Consider the following 23055-nt stretch of genomic DNA (forward strand, 5'->3'; position numbering starts at 1 on the left):
TGATTTAAAAAATATATATTTTTTCCGATTTGAACATTTTTAATAAGCGGTTACTTCATGATTTTTTTTTGAAAAATGTCCAAAAATAAAAATGTTCTGGTTTAAATGTAAATCGATTGGGTTTTGAATTACGAGCTTAACAAGGTATGACTTTCCATATTTGAACAATTATCTCCACAGTTTCGGGCCAAATACTGATTAGGGATTCTGTATTTTCTCTACTTTTCCCAAACTGTAATTTATACATGGCTTACAGCTAAAACCGACTTTTTAAAGTTGACAAATCCCCCAAAAGCAGCTACTCTCAAAGATATGCTACGTTTTAAAGGTTTGAAATCTGGAAATTCCCCCGTTATCCCCCTCAAAACCGTTCAAAATTTAGGACTTGAAATTTATTGACTTTTAACACCAGGAGAACATAATCCGCAGCAGGAGGCAGCTGGTAACTCTGACCTAATTCAAATAGCGGCTGTTTTTAAGATGGTTGCCCATTCCAAGCTTTTCGTCCCCCCAGCGACCAATAGGAATTAAACTTACTGGAAGACAACCGTTAGTTTAAAGCAAAGCGCAAATTAGAGATGGGCAACCACGCTGTTCTGGACAAATTTGTGTAGAGCTTGCCGCAAAAAGCACACCCCTAAGTAAGAGCGGATTAAACTAATCAGCTGATTGTTTTACACCTGGCAAACGTTTCTGTTTGCCTGTATCTTAATTTTATACCTTTTACCAAATAGAAATAAAACAAGAAGCGGTATACTTTTATAAGAGTTTATTTTTATTGAAACTTTACGATCATAGCCAACTGCTGTTGCTGTTGTGTCTCATTCATAGAATTAAATACTTTTAGAGCGCTTCTTTTACTGCCGTCTCGATCTCTATTCATAGCAAACTTACTGCACATTTGTGTGTTATTTCTCCTGTTCTTTTTGGGATTACATATGTAAAGTTGCACTAAATTAAAGATAAACCCTCGAAAAGTTGCACTTAAAAATTTCGATCTTTCTTCAGGCGATGTCTTTGTTTATCTCACTTACATGTTGTATACATATATATATTTCAAGTGTATTAATTTGCAAAAATATCTATTGGTATATAGTCTGATTTAGAAGAACGCCTAAAATACAGTTATGGGATAAACTGCACATGCACATATGTATGTTAGTACGTCTATATGTGGGGATTCCATCGCAATACGAAATTCGAAATACGCAATTCAAACGCAAAGTTTCTTCAACAATCAAGCAACAAAGTGTTACAGTAATAATAGTAATGAACATTTAAGCTACAATTGTGATGACACTTGCCGATGCCTTCGCCTCAAATAAATTTGCATTAAATATTTGATTTAATTTCATGTAAAATGCTTACAAATTAATTGTACAATGTGAAACAAGGCCATTTATGTATGTAAATGAAGCGGTAAGCTGCTCGAAATTCTTCCATTTATCTTTCGTTATGATTTATGATTAATGCTTGCATTCTCCTCCAGTAACAGGCGCGTGTTTAATGACTTACGGATCAGCTTACTTATTAGTATATATATTTTTTGTTTGTTTGTTTGTTCTTTATTAAAAATGCTAGAAAACACAAAAATCATTAGTTGTGGATTTTTTTACTTCATTTTTTATTTGATTTTTTCTTGTTTGTTTTTAGAGTAATCTTAGTTCTTCTTGTTGTTTTATACAAAAAATCAACAAAATAGTAAAACTAAAACTAAAGCAAAGAATTAATTTAAAAAGGTTTACATGAAAACTAAGAAAGTTGAATAAAGTCGAAATGATGATATTTGATTTGAATCGGAAATAGCTGGAAAACTCATAAGAAACTTTTAATTGCATTGCTGCGTCTATATAATCGTTTTCTTCATCTTAATCTCCCTTACTTTTGATGTTTTTCTTTTTTGTTTGTTGTTTCGTTCGTTAAAAACTTAAAGACACTTGGACAATGTTTGAAACTGCTACGAGTTGTTGGTTGATAAGTTCTTGTTGTTTGGGTTGTTTTTTAAATTTGATTTACAATTATCGATTGATGTAGATTGCAATTATACAATTAATATGTAAACATTGCTAGACTTGTTATTTATTTAATGCCTGGATGAATATTAAAACCATTCAAATAATGCTTAATAAATAAATAAACATGTTTTTATTGTGGTTTTGTTTCTGTTGCTAGTGCGCGGGTTCTTTACTTCTCCTTGTCAGACTCGGTGGCGGCGGCCACGGGCTTCTTGTTGCCAATGGGGATGGCCACTCGGATCCTATATAAAAGCAGGGAATTAGTAAATATATTTATAAGGATTAAAGGTTGAGCCAAACTCACTTGTCGGTGATTTCTGTCAATTTGCTGCGCACCAGATCCAAGTAGGTGTCGATGGATTGCTTGTTGTTCTCGTAAACCTTGGGCAAGGTAAACAGCGAGACAAAGGCTAAACAAATAGAGAGGTTTTTCAATTGTAAATCCAAATAGAGCTAAGGTAATTTAAAAAACCTACCCAAGATGACCAGAGTCATGCCATTGAACCAGGCACCCACGTAGGTGAAGACCCACAGAATGACGCCGAACTTGATCGAATCGATGATATCCTCAACCAGGAACAGACGCCTCAGCTCGGAGGTGAAGCCATTGATATGTGCCACAGCCACGCCGGCAATGTTCTGCACCTTGTCCTGCGACAGCGTCAGATCCAGCTCCAGATATTCCCTTTTAAATAAATAATTAAAATTAAATTAAATAATTAAAAAATATTAAATAATAACTCACTTGAAGGGATGTCCCTCGTTTGTCTTTTGCACGGCCTGTGTGACCGATTTGTAGATTCTGAAGGCCACGGTTCCGAAAAGAGCCAAAAGCGACAAGTAGGCGAACACACTGATCACCGAGAAGCTGGAGATGGCCACCAATGTGATCAGGCCGGCGCCGAAAACAATGCCGGATTTCTTCACATCGCGCCAGTAGATAAGGGACTCCACTGGAAAGAAGATCAAGAAATTTAATTAATATTTGTTTTATGATTTCTTATTATATATTTCCCATTTCCAATTTAAACCCCTCATAAACTGTGAAAAGAGATGAGATACAAAAATATACAGACACACTTCTCTCGTCGCACGCATTTACATATATATCTTTTTCGGATGGCGGCAATTATGCAATCTATGAGATAAATAGATGAAATGGATTCGAGCACCTCGCGTACATCTGCTTGGGTGGTAATTATCATTAGCATTTGCTCAAAACAGCCTGCAGCACAACTAAGCTCTGCATTATATTTTGTAAACCCAAGAACCCCCTATACTTTTACCGATTCCCACTCACACAATTTGCTCGACATTTCGGATTTTTCCTACGGTTGGATCGTCGTTCGCGGTGCTACGTTTGACTTTCGTTGCCAAGTTCTACACACTAGAGAAATATTATTTAGCGTCTGCTGCTGCTGCTGGCCGGGAAAAGAACATATAGGAAAGGCGCTAGAAGAAGAGTTCAAATTTTCCGGACCCAGCCGGAAAAGAAAAGAGAGCCGCAAAAGAGTGTTTTCTAAATGGGAAGAGCAAAGAAAGAGTTCTCGAGTGGTGAACGGAAATGAATAAATTGGTTGTTTTAATCGATTGTCCAGAATGTATCTCTTGGTTCTCAGACGCTGACGTAAACACCAACTATCCGCTATCCGCTAAATCTCTTGGCCAACGACTTCGGCTTTTCATTCGCTTTCATTGGATTTACCGATAAGAAGTCACTGCCCCTCGTCGTCTGGGTTAACCCAATTAAGATACTCAAACAAACAATAGTTCTATAAATAAATCTCAAGTATTGGATCCATTGGATTTGCTGGTTTTATTGAGAGGTCATTAATTCGAAGTGATTTATAAGGGTTCTCAGGTAGGAAATCTAGTAAGGTGTAGCCATTAATGAATGATATACGGGCAATAATGATAAGCAAACTATTATGAAGGGTTGTTAATAGTTATGGTACTTAATGGTTATTTGTTGTTATCTTGAAATGAACATTACTAGTCCCAATTTCTAGTCATAGAATAATCATATAATCAAAAATCCACTTGGTAAATCTATCTAGAATATCTGGAAATAAACACTAAATTGCTAAGATAATCCTAATCCGAATTTTTAGTAAAAAAAACTATCTTATAATCAAAAATCCACTTGGTACCTCACTCTAGAATACACCTAAACAAATAAGAGATAAATTAAAACAAAAACCCGCTGGGTAAACTAGTTTTCGACTGGGATACGGATTCGAATTTGTCTAAAGTTGCCAGGCCAGAGGGGAATATTATGTAAATATCGTGGAAATAAATTAGAAAGGAGACAATAGTGATGAGATGGCAGCGTCTGAGACCCTAAACTGGGTTAAAACCCTCTAAGAAAGAAAGCTCTCTTTCTCTCTGTCTCTCGTGGGAGAAAGTTTCCAAGGTATCAATTGAATCGAAGATTTTCGTTACAATTGCAACTTGAATCCCGCTGAAGAGATGATGATGGAGGAACTGGTTTGGTTTGGTTTTGCCTTGAAACTCGTTTTGGCCGAAAGTGAAGTGCAGTCTCACATCAGGAGTAGAATGTAGTAGTGAGAAATAATTACAAAAAAAAGTAAAGCAGATAAGACTGACTGAAACTGATAACATACTCGGTACTTAGTACCTGCAATGTCTACACTTGTTTAATAATTCAATTTAAAATTGCCCATGCAAGCGGGATTTATGATGATGAGGTAAAAATTTTGTTTTTGCATTGTTGCCAAGGCACTCGGTTCACAACGTGGCAAAAAATAAATATATACTTAAAATTAGCACTAGAATGGTAAAGAAGGTAAAAAAAACGGTATAGTAAAGACTGGATTTCTTTTTTTTGGTTATAGGAAATGTTTAATATTTTGGCCACGCTGGCGGTGATGATGATATTCTGCTGCTGACGTTGGCAGCAATCACTGCCGCCGTATGCTCCATAAATAATTTTTATTCCACGACCCCGCGAAGATAAGAACAGAGTTTCGTTGCTATTGGGTTTTAAGACCCCAACAAAGTGGACAACGTGGACCAGGTGATAACGATCCCTGGATCTATTTTAGTATTACCTGGTCCGCGCTCGGGAAGCGGCTGGAAGTTGCCGTTGGAATTGTTGCGTGAGTAGCGCTTGCTGCCGCCTGCCATGTTTTTAGTTTTATATATTTAAAACGATTTAAAACCGTTACTAGCTTGGCGCCAAAATGTATGCAAAGCGGGGTGGAAGTTTTGCGTGTCTAGGCTTAATTACAGCTATGAAACTTCAGTTAGTCAGTTAGTTAGTCACTATTGAGACACGCACACACGAGACTGGGACGATTCGGCCGACCGTCTGAATCGAGCGCAGCAAAAGAACTGGAAGAAGTTTGAGCACAAATTAAACCAACAAGCCTCCAATTTGCCATCGCATATGGGGAACGAAACTGCTTGTTTCCAGAGGCGGCAGAGCGAGCGGGACAGCGCATGGGGGGCATTGGGGGTGGAAGAGAGAGGGGGAGAGAAGAGGAGAGGGCGCGAGAGTGGCGGCAAACAAGTTTTATGGATTGAAAAAGCAGTGGGAGCCACGCCAAGCAGTGCACAGTGGGCGAGCTATCAATCAAATCGATTAATCATTAAGGTGTTGTTTTAATGGCACTAATCAGCATCAAATGTTTTTTTTATTCAACGCAACGCCGAATGTAATTTTTTAAAAAATCTCAAAAAAGTACTTAATTATGCCAATTTCTCCGTAATTAATTTTAATCGTAGATATACAATAAATATTCCATTTATTTATTTAAACAAATTTTTAATTTATTGGTTAGTGGACAGCGATACTTTATGATTGCATCAAATAAACAGTTACCAAAAATAAATATTAAATTAATTACCGCCAATCTAGGCATCCCGACCCACTGTGCGTCGGGAGAGAGCTCCATTGGAGAACGGGAGAGAGTGGAGAGAGCGACTCACTGAGTCGACGATCCGCATTGAAAGTAAAAGATAACGCGCAATAACAACAACAAATAGGGGGGAACAAAACGAAGGAGGGGGTGGAGTATGTACAGATGTCAGCAAACGTGTCAACCTCAACCACGAACTTGGATTCGCACTCGGCTCCGCTTTATAGAGCCGAAGATTGGAGATTGGACTTACGTATTGGTGTTACGTTGAGTGACGTAGTGGGTGGGGTTTTGCGGTTGAATCATGGATACGGAGCGTGACCAACAATGGCGAAATGCGGGAAATGCCAACACATACCGTTTAGGTTTAAATCAATAAATTAAATCTGCACTCGAATCGCTTAAAGATTTGCACTGCTTATCTATAGGCTAGGTTCAATGGACTGCTTGCGGCAGTTTGACAGCCACTGTGCAGTGAAATTTTCAAACCCCGCTTAGTACGAAACGCAATAGGCGGGAAAATTGCGTTTTGGCGAAAGGCGCAAAAGCGTTTATAGTGACATCATCATTCGCAAATCCACTTAAATCCAACAACCCCAATCACCTCTAACGCTTTTGCGTTGCTTTTCTTTTTTGGCGCGTTCGAATGAGTAAGCTCTGCTTCAAATGATATCATAGCGATGTTAGCCGCTGACATAATTCCTAAATGTTTGCTAAGAAATAAGCATGAATAATTGTGTGCACCTGACATTGTCAGAGAGAATCTGCAGAATTGCATAAGGCCATCGTGTTATTAAACAATTAAAAGAAATGCTGCAAAAATAAATAGAGAAAGCCAAAGAAATATACACAATATTCGGGGCATATCAGTTTTTAATCAAACATTTACCATATTTCTTTTTTGAGGAAATTCTTTCATCTGGCAAAAAGCCCGTCACGCAAAACACACCCAATTTGAAACCCCAATAAAGTTCCACGAATGACAAATCACTTGAAACTTTGTTCGCTTATCAACAGAAAAATTACCAAGGGGGAAGTGCTGATAAATATGAAATACCCCTTCCAGATTAGAAATAGTTTTAAGGCAATAAAATTCAATCACTTTTCGCACGTTAATCAGAAAAGAAATTGAGATTGGTGACAAAGCTTTTTTATTGCACAAATCAGAAATGAAACGGCAAGAAAAAGTTATCAATGATTCCAAAAATACTCAATTCACCAGTTTCCTATCTAATCAAAATACTCAAGAAGGAGACCTAACAGCCTTCTAGGCCCGAAAACTTTTCCCACTTTTTCCTTTAGTTCTCAACATTTTCCCAAAGACACTAAAAAGAATATTTATAAATAAATTATAGCTGCAATTAGAAACAACGCACAGAAAGAGAGTGTGATAAAGAAAGAGAATGAAAGAGCATGAAATAAAAGAAATTTCCCCAAGGGAAATTCTTGTTTCATATACGATTTTTCAGCTGGCCATGCGGTCGGCCCTCATATATTTAACAAAAATCCCCACTACATATTCGTTAAATTCTTTTCGGATCCCATTTAATTTTTCCGTTTTACTTACACGACTCACGATTCAGGGGCAAGTCTTTTAGTTCGCCCAGCGATTGCAGCAGACCTTGCAGCGTTTCCAGACCAGCAGCCATCGTATATTGTATTGTGTTTAGATTAACTGAGTATATATGGTTTTATTCTATCACTAAAGCTTTTTCGCCCGACTGCAAGAGAAAGACAAGTCAAATGTAGCGAAAGTTCTTTTTCGAGTGGCGGTATGCGAATACTACGCGGTTCACGGATCGAGGAAATGCGAATAATGCAACTGCGGGCATTAACACTAACCGTTTGCGTACAACTGAACGATCGCGAGCCAAAACCGATGGGAACCGACCTAGACGACTAGAGATATAGAACACGGCCGAGAGTTCTTCGCACTCGCAATCGGAATGGGAATGGCTGGCGGAACTGATATGGAAAGTGCCCGTTGACGGGGCCAGATAATAAGGATAGGATTAAAATTATTATTATTATATTATTTCATTCACTGTTGATTTATTTGCTTTAAAACGATAACCGCATGGTCTAGGTGCAAGTCTTGATATTGAATATGTGATAAAGTGATCGCTGGCTAAGGGAAATTAATTCTTTAATAATATTTTATAGATTTTTTTGAAGAACTGATCAAATTCTTAAGAAGTGGTTAGAACGCTTTTTAAAGTATCTTAAAGTATGCAATGATTTTTTACTTGATTCTGGAAAACGAATTAAAGAGTTTTGAGTTTATTTTGAGATTATTCTGTACCATTTCTATACATTTACCGTTCAAAAAAATATTTTAAATATTTTTATTTTGAGATTAAATCCATTTACATTTACCACCAGAATAAAATTTTTTAAAATCTTTTTTCCTACACTTTCTGGAATTTCACACTTTCTAGCGATCACTGTATCTTACATATATCGCCAGCGTTAGGGCACCTATCCAAGTTATATAATTAGAAAAGTATCCGCACAAAAAAACACGAGAAATTCCGAGATTTCTGGGGACGGGGGGGAAAAGCAGAGTGCTAATGCGACAATGACAAAGTCGCGGATACGTGTTTTCTGTCAGCTGCAAGTGCAGGTCATCCGAGGAGTTCAAACAGCTGACTCAATCCGTATCTCTGGCATCCGCAGAGGAGGAGGATGTGGATGGGGAAGACACTATGCAGTGCCATATAGCACTGGCACCACCGCAACGGACACGCAAAGTGCGGAAAGGAAGGGAAGGAACCATTTATACCGATCTCGTTTTCGTGGTCGCGTTTTCGTTTTCTCGATTTCGATCTCGATCCCGTCTCTGGGGCAATGTGACGTTGTCAAAGTCCGTACATCAACTAAACTACAATTAATTTCAGATGCGCTCAGCTCGTCGCAGGGCGAAGCGAACTCAATGGTGCCTATGCGAACACACACTCGTGCTGAAATACACACGCAGGTACCCAGCTCGGTGTACAGTGGCGGTTAATAATATAGGTTTTTATTTTATGATAAAAAAATTGAAAACAATTTTTTTTACTTAATATTTTGTTTATTTCTTGCTTTAGAGATTACGGAGATTCGTCATTTAAATTTCACACAATTTGTTAGTCTTTCTTCGTTGAGTCAGGACGTTGTTTTCAAGACTTTTGAAAATATTTACTGGGTGGTACTGAACCTTAACTTTCCCATGACAAATAGCAAGTTTTTAATACATTTTTTTGTTACCTTGTCTTAAAGGTCACTTCTACTATGATATGTTGAGCTCCTCTATAAGCTACACAGGGAATATAAAACCGTATTAGTGGGCGGTAAAAGTAAAAAAGCTAAATAGTAAAATAAATTGTTGCAAACTTCACCAGAAAAACCCATATTAGTAAGGAAAGGTTTATGATTTAGAATCTAAAACTTTTTCTAGATTTTCCAAAGTGCGAAAACGCCTTTCAGGTATGCAACATAATTCACTTAAACATATCCTTTCAGCACGAGAAGTAAATTTTTTCGGTAAATTACTCCTTAATTAAAGTAGCACTATTATCCTGACCCCCACCGTTGGCTATAAAGGGAAAAGGGAAGGGCCCTGCTCTTGGCGAATTTCAAATATAATGATTTCGAGAGAATCGTTCAGAGAAAGAGAGTCGGAACCCATTGAGAGAGGGGGTGGGTGCTTTTATTGTCGAGCAGCACGCATTTGTAGCCGTTAATGTAGTTGTCGCCTGCCAGCAAACACACATGTGGGAAAATGCAATCTATGTAGGTAGACGAATACTTTTCTCCCGAACATGTCTTTGCAAGCAGGGAGAACAGGTAAAAGGAACAGAGAGCGAGGGTCCAGGTGAGAAGTAGAGAGAATGAGAGGATACAAACAAGGAAGCTGAACCGAATCGGTAATACCGATCAGGTACACGTGATCGGGAGCCAAAAGGTCCTAAGCGAACTGGTTTTGGTTTTATGGACACAGTTAAGTACACTTAAGTAGATTCTAATAAATGTTTTCAATATCCAAAGGTCATAAAATAATAAATAAACAGTTTAGTTTGATGAGGGTTTTAAAATCTTATGAAGATGCTTTTTATTTGAGAAGGGTTTTTAAAATATTTATAAATTTTCTTTACAAAAGAGGATTGGACTTTATAAAAGTGATCTTATAGCAAACAGAAGCTTTACAAGCGATTTGGAAAGAAGACTAAGCTAAGATCTTGAAATATTTTGGTAATACTGCAATTTGTCTACTGAATACATTGAGGAGGGTTTCCAAAATCTTTTTAAATGTGGTTCCCAAAGAGGTTTTAGGATCAGACTTTACAAAAAGATCATATAGCTAACATATGCTTTACAAGCGATTTGAAAAGAAGAGTTAAGATCTTGAAATATTTCGTAATATTGAATAAAAAAAATTGACTGAAGATAGAAGTTTTTCAAATTAATTTATTATTTCGAATCCCCACTGTTTCAATATTTCGTCGCTCTCTAGTTCAACTGCTTGACCGCCCAGTGCAGCCTATGTACGTAGCAATCTTTAAATGTTAACAACAACAACAGCAACCACAAAGATAATGCCAGAGCAGCAACAACAATGACAGAGAATGGCTGAGATACTTAGCTAAAAGGCTAAAATTAGCAGGCAACTGTGAATTTCAAAGTTGACGCCGGCCGGGCAGACAGCATCCAAGTGTCCCAGCCTCCGAGGGGGGAAGAAAGAGAAAGACAGAACGCGATGAGAGCAGTAATGAATGAGATGGAAAAAGACAGCTTTTCGTTTTGGAGAGCTTCATAAACAATGACAATTGTGGGGCTCTTTCTCTCAAGTTAGTTCTCAAGTTCGCTCTCACTTGGTAGATTTCAAGGTTAACGGTTTCTCACCTTGGGGGCCGAATAAGTCCCACTGCTTTATCACTGACGAAAGCAGTATACTGCTTCCATCGAAAGCGCTCGAAATTTAAAAGTGCAATTTATATTTTATTACATTTTTGGCGATCTGACGTCAAACCCCGATAAAAACAAAAGCTCTAAGTACTCATGACTCGCCGACTCTCTTATCTCTAATTTCTTATTGCAAAGAAGTTATCGCTAGCCAAGGAATTAAGTCATTTCTACTGGCTTATCATTGTTATTCGTGCGGCGTTCCCGCTATTTTAGCTTTTTGCACTTAAATGCAAATTTTTCGAATATATAAATAATATTTTTTTTGGCGCAGAATTAGCGAAGGCAAGAAAAATGCCATCGATGATCTAATCGATTTCGGCTGGAAGTATAAAAATGTATATATAGACACTTTGTTGACCACGTAGCATTTCTCTTTCGACCGTTACTCATTCTAGATAGTCTAAAAACTGAATGAAACAAAGACCTAAAGACCGGAGGTTAAGATAGTTTTATCTTTAAATATAATAGCAATGTTGTCATGTCTAAAAACTGAAATGATTCCAATTTCACTACGATAGCTATTATCACATCCAAATACTATTCTATAATAGCTATTAATAAAATTTAAATGTAAAATATTGATTGGCAAGTGAAATTTTACGAGTTTGAATAGAAATTAAAAACTGGGACAATGGGTGATTAATCATCATTCTCAACGCTAGACTTGTTACGAATCATACATAAATCTCTAATTAACAGTTTTACATTCACCATACAAACGCCGCTTGGTTAGCTTTTCTTTATGGCCAAGTCCGGCGGCTGGAGAATGCTAATGTGGGCTGACTTCCCGACTGACTGACTCGATTATTCAAGTATTCGAGTGCCCACAGTGGGCAGTCCACGGCGAACAGCACTTAAGCTCTTGGCCATGTCCAAATTGGGCATCGTACTCAGGCAAAAGCCCCAGTGAAAACCATCAGAGCCACAGGTTCATGTCTAGCCACTCGTGCAAATTATATTTTGGCCAACGAAGGAGGAGAACGAATAATGTAGAATGTACGAAGAAAGCATATTTTCGCCAATTTGGGAGTGGCAGAGCAATGAAAAATTGATTTTTCTGGTCTAGCACCTTTGGGATAATAATCACAAAGTTTTACGGAAAGCGGAATTATTTAAATTTTAACGTTTCTTATTTACGAATATTAAATATTAGTTTATAGGCTCATTAAAATGCAACCATTTAACCTTGAAAATGCATTAATCTATAGAGATTTTATAACATTTACTGGCACTTATCCAGGTACAGTTTTCCTTATAAAGTGCTTTATACAATTAAATAATTTTATAGATTGCGATTAGGGACTCTATACATCACATGTATAATAAAACACCGATTAATTTTGAAGCCAAAGTCCAACATTCACTATGACTAAAGCAGGCACAAAATAAGTGCATGATTAACGAGTGATTTTTGTATATTAACTGCAAACCTTAGACGGAGGCTAAATTAAATGCGAATTAGTCATCACAAAAACAAATGATTTTCACAGCCCAGAGCTGATTAAAAATGGTATACTAAATGAATGCACCTACATATGTTTGTACAGTCATATAAGTACCTATAGAAAGTGGATGGAGCGTCGCTTGGACTAAGCTCAGATTGCATGCGAGGCCTTTGGCCCCTCTTCTCTGTGGAAATCGGGGAAAATGGCAGACGCCCCATATCAGTTTGCAATTTGCAGTTGTAAAAAGTTTTTTGTGAATATACATAAACAGTAAAGCCTCAAACACTAAAATTCAAATGCAGATATAATATTTAGCATTTAAGAAAATTTTGGTTTAAATATTTTTTATCAGGGATTATTTACATTTTCTTTTCTATTGTTAATAAAAGGTAAGATCAACTTTAAAGTCAAGTTAGCTATTTAAAGGGGGTTTTCAAAAATGGGTTTGAAATTTAAAACTTTTCAAACTTTGAATTGTTTTTAGAAACTCCTAGTACAGTTTTAATTATTGTTATTCAATGTTAGACTTCCATCACCCGTTTGGTTGTTTCAAATAATATTTCTTTTAAGTTCGTCTTAGGCCAGTATTACTGTACTGGACAGCCTGGTGGCGTTTGGCGGCTGAAGTTGGGTTGGCTTAGCATGCGATCCGATTACGGTTACCGCTCACCGCTTCAGTGCAAATCGTATGGCTGGCGGGTAACTGAACTATATAAAAACGATGGCTAATTGCAGTGCGACTGGACTTGCTACTAAACATATAAAAGGGGTAGGTAGGTGGAAATTGAAAGAGGGGGCGTGGCAGCTACCCCGCAAATTATTTTTAGACACCCCAGGTGAAAGCAGCATAAAACAGGGATATAAAGCGGTGCTAGCAACTAAACTAATTAAGGGTTTCTAAAGAAAAATTAAATAAAATTACTGAATAACTGGAAACTTGCTTTGTTTTTGTAATTTTATAGTAGAAATATTGTGAAAATTCGCAAAATAAATAAGAAATAAGATTGGAAATGAAATGAGCTGTCGAAAAAAAGAATATAACAAGCAGGATAAGACAAAAAATACTTTATAATCATTTGAATACCGCTTAAATATTTCTCCCAATAAGTATAATATTGCCCTATATAAGAACTGCGGGGTAACGAAAAAAAAAGTTGGATAGATAAGCACACATACAGAGACAATGCAGAAAAGAGCACTCGAAAGGATATGCGGAATAATGTGGCATACTTTCTGGGGCACTGCTTGCAGAAATTAAAGCGCCAACAACAACAAAAGCCTCCCATTTGTACTTGTGTTCGTGGGCTCTTAACCAAATGGGGAGCAAAGCAAAGCAGCAACAACAACAAAAACAGTAATAACAAAAAGGACAATGGGGGTGGCTCTGTGATGACATCATCATCATCATGATGAACATCATAACGCATATTGACAATCGTTTCGTACGATTTGTACAGTTTACAGTTACAGTTGAAAGGTCTGATGGCGACCAAACCAAAAACACCGCGGTCAAGCAGCACAGTCGAGGGCACAGTTTTAGCGGCACTTACCTTGCGGGTGTAAACGTTCGGGCTTAAACCAGGCATCTGCAAATAGGCGATTGATATATTGATTTTCGTTAGTTAGCGGTTAGTCGTGGTGCGAAAAGATAATGAAAACAGGAAGGAAAGGAGATGGCGTGCAAAAGCGGTTAACTAAAAAGCGTTACAAGCACTGAAAGTTAGGAAGAAAGCAGTTTAGGCCACTAAAATAATGCAGTATTAAAAAGAAAGGTTTGAGATAAAAAATAGTCATACTACACAAAAGCTTAAAAACCACTTGTACAACATACTACACACTCGATATAGACAAATTATACAATCCTTAATTATAAAACTACCACCCAGGTCACCGTTGTCAGAGGTTAGTTTTGTTGTTTTTCATCTTATTTCCCAATTTCGGGGTGAGTTTCGTTTTGGGGTATTTTTTCTATATTTATTTTTACCACTTACTGGGATCGAGTATGGAGCAAATCAATGGGCGATGCTTGCACACGCCATTCTGACCGGTTTCGCCCAATGCAGACATTATTTTAGGTTTCGCTTAGGATTTGTTCTTTATTTTTAGCACACTTTTTTCGTTAGCACTACGGTTTATCCTTTTTTCTGGATAGTAACTTTACGGGTTTTTCCGTTTTATTCGATTGTTTTCGTTGACAAAAGCACAGCGAAAAGAGAGAGAGAGAGCGATGAGAACGCACGAACGAATGGGTATTACGACGTTAAGGTATTACGCTATAAGAATTTTTCACTTCCGTGTGGCGGCCTCACGACGCGTATAGAGACTGAAACGTATCGGGAAAAGCTTCGGCCCAAAAAGCAGGCCGGGGAGTCTCCCCTCCGGAAAAAGGACAACCCTAAGCTCAGAGCGGCGGCGCCGAGAGAGAGAGAGATTTAGAAACTGCAGAGCGAGAGGCCCCCTACTGTGCCCATTTGAGCCTACAGTAGAACTTTACTAGCTCAAAAACCCTTTACTGTACAGCTGATTATAATAAATGGGAGAAATTAAATCTCTAATAAATGTGTCTAAAAGTATGCAATACAAATTATATTCATTTTTATTTGAGATATTTATTTTTGAAAGATCAACCCACTTTATGGTTTTAGATTTAAAGATTTCCTGTACAGCTGATTATAATAAATGGGAGATATACAATCTCTTATAAATGCGTCTAGAAGAATGCAATACAATTTTTACTAATTTTTGTAAGTGATGATTATTTTTAAATGGTAGATCGACCCGTTTTATTGCTAAAAAAAATATTGACAAAAATGTTTCATATCTTTATTATTTTTACTAGATTTATTTATTGTTAAAAACTGGGGATTGGGGTAAAAGTATTTCATATTCAATGGGTATTTTTATTCTTTATCACAGAATAACAAATTAAATGAAGTTAAATGATTTTGAATAAAGGAGGTTATTAGTCACTATAGACTTAAATTTTTAATGCAGTCTATTTTCAAAACTCTCCTTTCAGAGAGGTTCCACTGTAGTCGCAGGGCTGAAGGCAATGCAATGAAGGCGAAATCGAAATCGAAATCGATGAGAGGGCAACCGCAAGTCTCGCCAAGTTGAGCAACCGCGCTTAGCCCTGAACTCGGTGCTCCGGCTCGGAAAATTGCCGCCAAGTTTGGGAAAAGCTCTCTGGCTCGGGGCCATCGATTTCACCTAATGCAGCTGACCTGCCTGGAGATTCGAGACTGGAGACTGGAGAGTTTTTCCGCGAGTGGGGAGACTTTTCCGCGCATGCGTTGCCCCTGCAGGAATCGAATCGTTCTTGTCGCCACCCACTAAGTGGGCCGGAAATTACCAGACGCTCAAAACTTTTGGGTGCGGTGGGTGCAATTGAGCTGCAGATGCTGTTGCTATTGGTCTTCCCCACCCTCCCCTCTGCCCTTTGACCCCGCCCTACAGCTGCGTGCGGCGTGAAAATTAGATGGGAAATCAATCAGCGGACACTCGGAAAGCATTTCCTATTTTTTTCTGTCTTTAAAATCATTCATTGATCCACTTTGCGAAATAGATGCTTTTGGCCATCGACCAAGTTATGACATAAAATGCTTGACGCATTCCAATTGCGATGTGCTGCCAAATGGGAAAAACTTCTTTGACGGGTTAGCACAGTTCCGGCAAGATGAAATCGATATTTAGCAGGAGGATAAGGAAGCATGTTTTCCGGTAAGGTTCCGGATGGTAAACCATACCAAAAGCTTTAGAAACTATTTCTTTGGTGTGGATAAATTTGACCTATATAAGTGTTCCAGTTAAAAAAGGAAAAGTATAGGAATGAGAGAATAACTAGGAAATAATATTTAGTAATTTTAATATAGGCATAATAAGAAATATCTATGTAATGTTTAGAAAACTTATAAAAAAAAGGATTTTGAAAATGTTTCATGAAAAACAGCATACTTTTAGACGGCTATTAAAAAAAATTTAGGGCGGTAGAGATTACTTATATTTATAAAATCCATAACAGAATAATAAGAAATATATAAAAATTAAAAATAATGAAATAGGTAATTTTCTTTATGAGTTATACACATAAACATCATTAATCCCACATTATCTCTTATCGAAAATGAACTACAATGATGACCATATTATTTTTGGGGTTAGCTTCGGCAAAAAGCAATATAACTTTCTTAATATAGAGCAATTCGTCTGGGTTTTCCAATGAATGCCATGCGTTTTTCTTTTTTAGTGGGCTAAAAAAAGCGATTTCCCCCACTTAATCGATTTCTGCTGCGTGGGAGATGCAATTAACCGAAAATAATTTAAAAGAAACAAATCGACAGAAGGAAAAGTTGTTTACTCACAACCAATTTTCTTCTTTTTTTTTTGCCACAAACACAGCACAATAAAAAATAAAATTGTATGTGTTTTTTTCTCTAGTCTGGAGGAAATTGTTAAAGTTAATATACACAAATGTGTAAGGTTAAAATGTGACTTTTTGATATCGCGAGCTGTCAGTGAACTACAGTTGAACAGATCAGAAGAGAAGAGAAAAGAACAGATAATGCGGGTGCGATAAGGTGGATGCTAAACCATCGAGGAAGATGCAATGGAAAAATCCGAAACCAAATTGGAAGACAAAAGCGCAGCGAAGACAAAAGAACAGCTGGTAATAATATAAAAATAGCCGCATAATCGCAACAAAAGGGATGCACACAGACTGCAGACAGAGGCGTCGATGAAAATCACTAATTGGAAAATCTTTTTCCGCACTCAGTGGGTTGTCTACATAAGAATTAAATTATCCCAATCCAAGGCCTAAATTAACCCAACGAGGGGCTGTCGAAAGGTAACTACTACTACTATTAGAAACCGTGAAAAACGTGAGCTTGCCAAATAGTAGCAGAAATTACTACGCAACAATAAATTACTCTGCCGCAAATTGCTTTAATGGAAACAGAAAACAAGAAAAGTAGAAAAAAAACTAAAACAGAAAAAAGAATCGTAATGAAATAATGTGAAATATGAACGGACATGTGTACGTCAATGGAGGCAGTCACTCGGTTTGGGTATAAAATGGTATATATATAGTATGTATACCCTATATAATGGAGAGCTTTTCGGAATGGGCGAGGGGTTACAGCAGAGAGCAGCTGATTCATGCCGGTAAAGTATCTCAATAATGGTGAAACTAGCTTCGAGAATGTTGCCCCCTTTGATATACGAACGTGATGAGTTGCCCGGTTCGGATTAGTTATGCAATTTGCCTTCTTTACCTTTACTTTACTTGTTTGTAGAAGGTTTACCTATTTGCTTTTTCTCTATAATTCATTGTGTTACTTTCCGTAAGATTTGGCTCCCTACCTATTTAATTGCTTTAAAAACAGTACCTATAGAGGTTATTAAACATTTAAGAGGCTTATAGGTTTGAACTCTTTTATACAAGTTGGTAAAAAAGTTGGAAAATATTTTTTATTTATCAGGGTTTTAATGAGATTTAAATAAGGTTTTAAAATATATTCTCATTCATATTTTTCACAATAATTTTCTGGTTAAATATCATCTCAAAAGAACATTTATAAGAAAAGGGTTCTTGTTGTTTTTTATAGCTAATTGACCCCTGTTTTAACGGACAATCTTGTACATATAAAAAAATTACCTTTCTTTATAAGAAATATATTATTTTAATATTTTTCTCAAAATATTTTTTTTTATATTTCCTTTAATTAAAAACTAGTTGTTCCCTATAGCGAATGACCCCTGTATAAACCAGCCATATTTCTGTTCGTGGCATTCAAATGCGTGTGAATCACGCGGTGACGATCGATTTGCGAAAAATCTATGGAACCTATGAGGCTGCCGGCATACGGCTGCTGTTCAAATGCCGGAGAATGATTAATAGCAAAGGCCAGTTCCAAAGAGAGTTCCCTCATCTTCTCCAGAGCCATCGAAATTTCTCCGCCTTGCGATATAATATAAATTAAATAAGAGAACCCGGGCAAAAGGCGATGACATCATGAGTAGAGTTGGGTCGGCGGAGGAAAAAACCACAGAAAAAGAGAGCGGCGAATGACTAACGCACAAACAAAAATTAGAAAAAACAGGGAGGCAGTGGGCGGCAAAGGGCGTGGGATGCAAGGTGCGCCGCAAGGACACTAAAAAACAAACATCAAAATAATACGCGAGTTACGACAGTGCAATGTGATACTCTAATGACGACGGGGGCACAACAAATTAATTAGAAACGCAATGATAACGAGTTTAAAAATAAAAATAACAATCATATTTGCTCACCCAATCCGTATTTGTAGAAGATCTCCTCGACGGACACAATCTTGGGCTGCGGCGGAGATGATGATGATGGAACAGGCACAGCCTTTGGCTTGGGCGGCTCCTCCTTCAGCTTGGGCGGCTCTGGTTTGGTCGTCTCCTGGACACTGGGCTTGAAGACCACCTCCTCGTCATCCAGATCGGTTACCAAAGCGGTTGTCACGGGAACAGCCACTGGAACCACTGGGGATTTGGCAACAACTGGCGGCGGAGCAACTGCAGCGGGAGTGGGTATGGAAATGGGAGCTGGAGCTGCTGCCTCCTTAAAGTCACTCAACAGATCCTCCGAAGAGATAAATTTCTCATTGTCCTGCTCCTTGAGGGCATCCACAATGGGTTTCTTGGCCGGCGATGGAGTGTACGAGACGGACGGCGATTCGGTGTCCGAATCCTGGTTGGCATGGGTCAGTGGAGCAGCAGCAGGAGCAGCTGGGGCAGCAGCTATTGGCTTGCCCAGGAAGTCCTCATCCTCCTTCTCCTCTTCGTCGTCATCATCATCATAGAAATTGGCCTTGGACGGAGCCGTGGGCTGGAAGGCCTGAAGTGGAGCCGTTGGCTGGTCACTGAAGCTGCCCAGGAGGTCCTCCTCCACGGGAGCAGGAGCAGCAGGAGCCGGAACAGCTGGCGGAGGAACTGCTGGCCTTACTGGAGCAGCCGGAGCAGCTGGAGCCTCTGAGAAGGGCGCCAAAGGAGCAGCAAATCCCCGTTCAGCATTCATAAAATCGGTGGTCAGTCCACTGATGCCCTGCTTCACCTCCTTGCCGGCGTCGCGCAGAAAGTCCTCGAAATCGTCCGCTTTCTGGGAAATTTTGGTGTCCAGCTCCTTGGCGCCGGAGGACAAATGTTGAACAAACTCCTGCGGCTCCCCGAAATCCAGATTCTTCTGCTCATTGGCGAAATAGTGCTCCGTATGAGCATTATCATCCTGGGCGCCACCGCTCACATTTCCAGCATCGCCGCCGAGTCCCGAATCGTCGTAGGCCTTCTGTGCCCGCTGGAAGATGTCCTCGTTGGTGGCCGCCGCCTCCTTCTTCAGTTCCGCAAAGTTTAGATCCATTTTTCAAATTTTCAATAGGAAAATTTCACAGATGTTTTTTTTTTCGGATATCCTGGACTTTCTGATTGGAGGAGCGACGCAAACACACGCACGCACGCACACACTCACGTCGAGATGTCTCTCCCGCTCACACGTACACCACGCACCCACTCACACAAGGGCTACAGCTGATTTCGCCGGTTGGTAATTATTACTTCTGCTTTTTCTGTGGCGAAGAAAGCCGCTTTTCGCAGTGCTTTTTGTGCTCGGGAACGTTGAATTTGGTTTGAGCTACAGCAACTTTTGCCGTCGACGAGTTTTGAAAACAGTAATGGGCCTGCGCCTGAGGTGCAGTGTCGAAGAAATGTACTATTTTATACCGTTTTTGGGCTTTCAAATATACCAGAAATACTTGCAATAAACGGTCTCACTCAAATGTTGGGTTGGTGTCCTCGCTAAAGTATATTTTCGGTATTATATTGTTATATACCGATAATTTTTACAAATGGAGTTGGTCGTGGCTAAGTTAGCGAGGACACACTCCCAATAGACCGCTGGGAAAAATGGCCTGGCAACTCTAGCTTTCTTCGCGGTAAATTCAAATTTCTTTGAGTAACAACGAAAAAATTACATTAATTACGTTTAGACTTTACGGCACGTTTTTGATAAAGTTTTCACAGATCTCATTACGGGGTGCCACAGATCTCTTTTTTAACTAAAATCCATTATGGTTTTTACGTACATTGATACACAAAAGAAGAAATCTTTGATGCTTTAGTTAGCTCTATTTGATTTATTTATTAACGTAACAACCACTTTCAGGCGGTCCACTTGAGGCATCGCGTGTCCTGGTGCGTATTGAGGCACCTGACGCGGCAGTAACGCGTTCCGCAGGCGGTGCACGAGTACAGCGAGAAGTTGCCGCAGACGGCGCAGAAATGCCGCACGGGCTTTTGGGGAGGCGGCGCGGCGGCACTCTCGTAGTTGGGCCGCTTGTCCTTGTCCTCCTCGAGAAGCTGCTGGAAGTTCTTGCGATACTTGGCCCGGAAGTACTCGGCGCCCTTGCGCTTGCCCTTCTTCTCCTTGCCCGTCTTCAGGTTGTCCTGGAATTTGGGCAGCTTCTTTGACATGACCAGATCGGCGTGGGGATCGTCGTGGAAGTTGTCCTGCTCCAGGGCCTCCAGAGCTTTGCGGGCGCGCCTCTGCCGGGCAGTGGCATCCAGGACACGCTTCTTCTCAGCGTCCTTGATGCGATTGGATTCGCGACCCGTCATGGTTGTTATTTAGTTTTTTTCGGGTGATTTTTGAAGAGGGGTTTTTCTTAAGCGTCCTTGTCGTGCAGCGGGAAGCTTATCCGGTCCATTAAATCGTCCACTCGCGCCTGCAGCACTTCCACAATGTCCGTGGAGATGAACAAATGGTTCTCGTCCAGATCCTGGATAATAAATTTGCGACCCAGTGCCAGCTTTTCGTCCAAATGCAGCAGGAATTGTTTCATAGCAGGATCACTGCAGGGAATGGGGTATTTAGAGGTGTACTATCATAAAGGCGACCACTTACCACTCCACCAGCACTCCTTTCATAACATTTACCATGTTGCAAGCATTTGTTTGCCGAAAAAAATAAACAATTTGGCAAATTTCAGACGAGCACTCGGGCAATCACAGCGAAACGCAGGCACAGAGATGGGAGAGACGCGAATTTCATATCGATATATCGATGTTTTTGTAAATAACTAAGGCTATCGATGAATGTTTTTAATCAATTTTGTAAAGAATAATTAACAAAAAGTTAGAAAATTAGTAATAGGTGCGTTAAATGTCTCTTGTATTCCATTTTTAATTGTTGACATCATTTAATTAAACATCTAAAAACAACATCCGACATTTGCCAGTCCTATCAGTGCCATTCACAGCGAGACGCCGTGACAGGGGTGCTTGCCAGTCACACCGACGACGAACACTGTAGCAAAAGTGTGAGCAAATATTGAATTCCAAATTCAAGGGAGAAAAATAAAAATCGGGCCAAAAAAACACAATGGAAGCGCTGAACGGAAGGAATATGGCCCTGCTGGTGCTCTGCCTGTGCGCCGCCTATGCCCTGGTGCTCGCCGAGGGCGAGAAGGAGATACCGGCCACGAAACTCGGCCAGAACATAGCGCCTACGATGACTTTTCTTTATTGGTGAGTAAATATGCGGGGCAATTAGCATAATAGATAAGGCGCTCTGACTAACGTGTCTTTTTAGCTACTCCTGCGGCTATCGCAAGGCCTTCGAGGACTACGTGGGCCTGCTGGGCGACAAGTATCCACAGATTCAGGTCAACGGCGGCAACTACGATCCGCCGGGTCTGAACTACTACCTCTCCAAGATTATATTCGCTCTGAAGATCATCATTATTGTATCGGTGGTCAGTGCGCAGTCACCGTTTGCCTTCCTGGGGCTAAACACGCCCAGTTGGTGGAGCCATTTGCAGGCCAACAAGATCTACGCCTGCATGATGATCTTCTTCCTGGGCAACATGCTCGAGGGCCAGCTCATCTCATCGGGGGCCTTTGAAATCACCCTAAACGATGTGCCCGTCTGGTCGAAACTGCAAACGGGTCGCTTTCCCTCGCCGGAGGTCCTCTTCCAGATCATCGACAACCATCTGCAGTTCACCGAAAAGGTTCAGGAGAATCCGGACTTTGTTAAATAATAGCAGCGAAGGGATCGGAGAAAAAAGCGGCGGGACAGCAGCCGGGCAACACCAAAACAGATTCCCATTCCCGGCTCTGAATCCGCACACTGAACCCACTTACACTTAAGCTCTTGTCCTGATATTACCTACTTAGCTGTATCTCCCTCTGTTTTCACCCTCTACAACTTTGTATCCTTTGTGTATTCCTTTCAATTGCTTGGTGATCTGTATGTGTTCTTTCGTTTGAGCGGACAGGATGACGATAAGAAACCGGACAAAGAAACCGGGGTACATCTCGAGATTAAAAGCAACACAAACACACAATGAAGTAGAAAGCCTGCCTCTAGATAAAGATGTACCTTGTCCACAGCCTTTACGGGATTGAGTATGTGTATCATTACTTGTTAGCGGGGGAGCACCTAATTATAAAGGGATATGTGAAACCTTTTTCAAATTGTAATACAAATAAAATTCGCTCGACAGTTTCAAAACAGAAATAAACGGAAAGGATTTTTTTTAGGGTTTTTATACATTTAAACAAGAGCCCTGCATGAGTTGAACCAATGAATTATTTTGAATTTTTATGTTTTATGTGAATAAATTAAGTTGAATTTTGAGTTTAATAGAATTTAATACATTTTAATTTTCAATAAACTCGAATTAATAAAGGCATTCATTCTCTAAAGAAAGAGCAAAAAAGTGCTGACAAATTCAGTTCGAAATTAAT

General features: G+C 39.3%; 4 protein-coding genes across 9 annotated transcripts; 1 reads left to right on the forward strand and 3 right to left on the reverse strand.

Moving 5' to 3' along the window:
• Nucleotides 1-1600: 1600 nt before the first annotated feature.
• Rtnl1 (reticulon) lies at nt 1601-19976 on the reverse strand. 6 transcript variants are annotated; one of them, XM_017140404.3, is made up of 6 exons: nt 18577-19976; nt 13836-13871; nt 2761-2968; nt 2492-2700; nt 2320-2425; nt 1601-2257 (listed from the first exon to the last, which is right to left on the reverse strand). In XM_017140404.3, exons 1-6 carry the CDS (start codon nt 19667-19669, stop codon nt 2185-2187), a joined length of 1725 nt encoding a protein of 574 aa, XP_016995893.2. In that variant the 5' UTR covers nt 19670-19976; the 3' UTR covers nt 1601-2184. The 6 variants fall into 6 exon arrangements, with proteins under 6 accessions (XP_016995893.2, XP_016995896.1, XP_016995897.1 ...); XM_017140407.3 differs by lacking the exon at nt 18577-19976 and adding an exon at nt 14277-14429; XM_017140408.3 differs by lacking the exons at nt 13836-13871; nt 18577-19976 and adding exons at nt 7464-7617; nt 8679-8775.
• A 439-nt stretch (nt 19977-20415) lies between these two features.
• On the reverse strand, nt 20416-20922 carry LOC108056564 (zinc finger HIT domain-containing protein 1). The gene has a single exon (XM_017140382.3). It carries the CDS (start codon nt 20920-20922, stop codon nt 20467-20469), a length of 456 nt encoding a protein of 151 aa, XP_016995871.2. The 3' UTR covers nt 20416-20466.
• A 41-nt stretch (nt 20923-20963) lies between these two features.
• Nucleotides 20964-21365, reverse strand: Tfb5 (transcription factor B5). The gene is made up of 2 exons (XM_017140383.3): nt 21209-21365; nt 20964-21156 (listed from the first exon to the last, which is right to left on the reverse strand). Exons 1-2 carry the CDS (start codon nt 21241-21243, stop codon nt 20970-20972), a joined length of 222 nt encoding a protein of 73 aa, XP_016995872.1. The 5' UTR covers nt 21244-21365; the 3' UTR covers nt 20964-20969.
• A 198-nt stretch (nt 21366-21563) lies between these two features.
• SelT (selenoprotein T) lies at nt 21564-22829 on the forward strand. The gene is made up of 2 exons (XM_017140403.3): nt 21564-21831; nt 21896-22829. The coding sequence occupies exons 1-2, from the start codon at nt 21686-21688 to the stop codon at nt 22344-22346; spliced, it is 597 nt and encodes a 198-aa protein (XP_016995892.2). The 5' UTR covers nt 21564-21685; the 3' UTR covers nt 22347-22829.
• The last annotated feature ends 226 nt before the right edge of the window (nt 22830-23055 follow it).

This window comes from Drosophila takahashii, chromosome 2L (assembly GCF_030179915.1).
Source record: "Drosophila takahashii strain IR98-3 E-12201 chromosome 2L, DtakHiC1v2, whole genome shotgun sequence".
In the NCBI taxonomy this organism is placed as follows: Eukaryota; Metazoa; Arthropoda; class Insecta; order Diptera; family Drosophilidae; genus Drosophila; species Drosophila takahashii.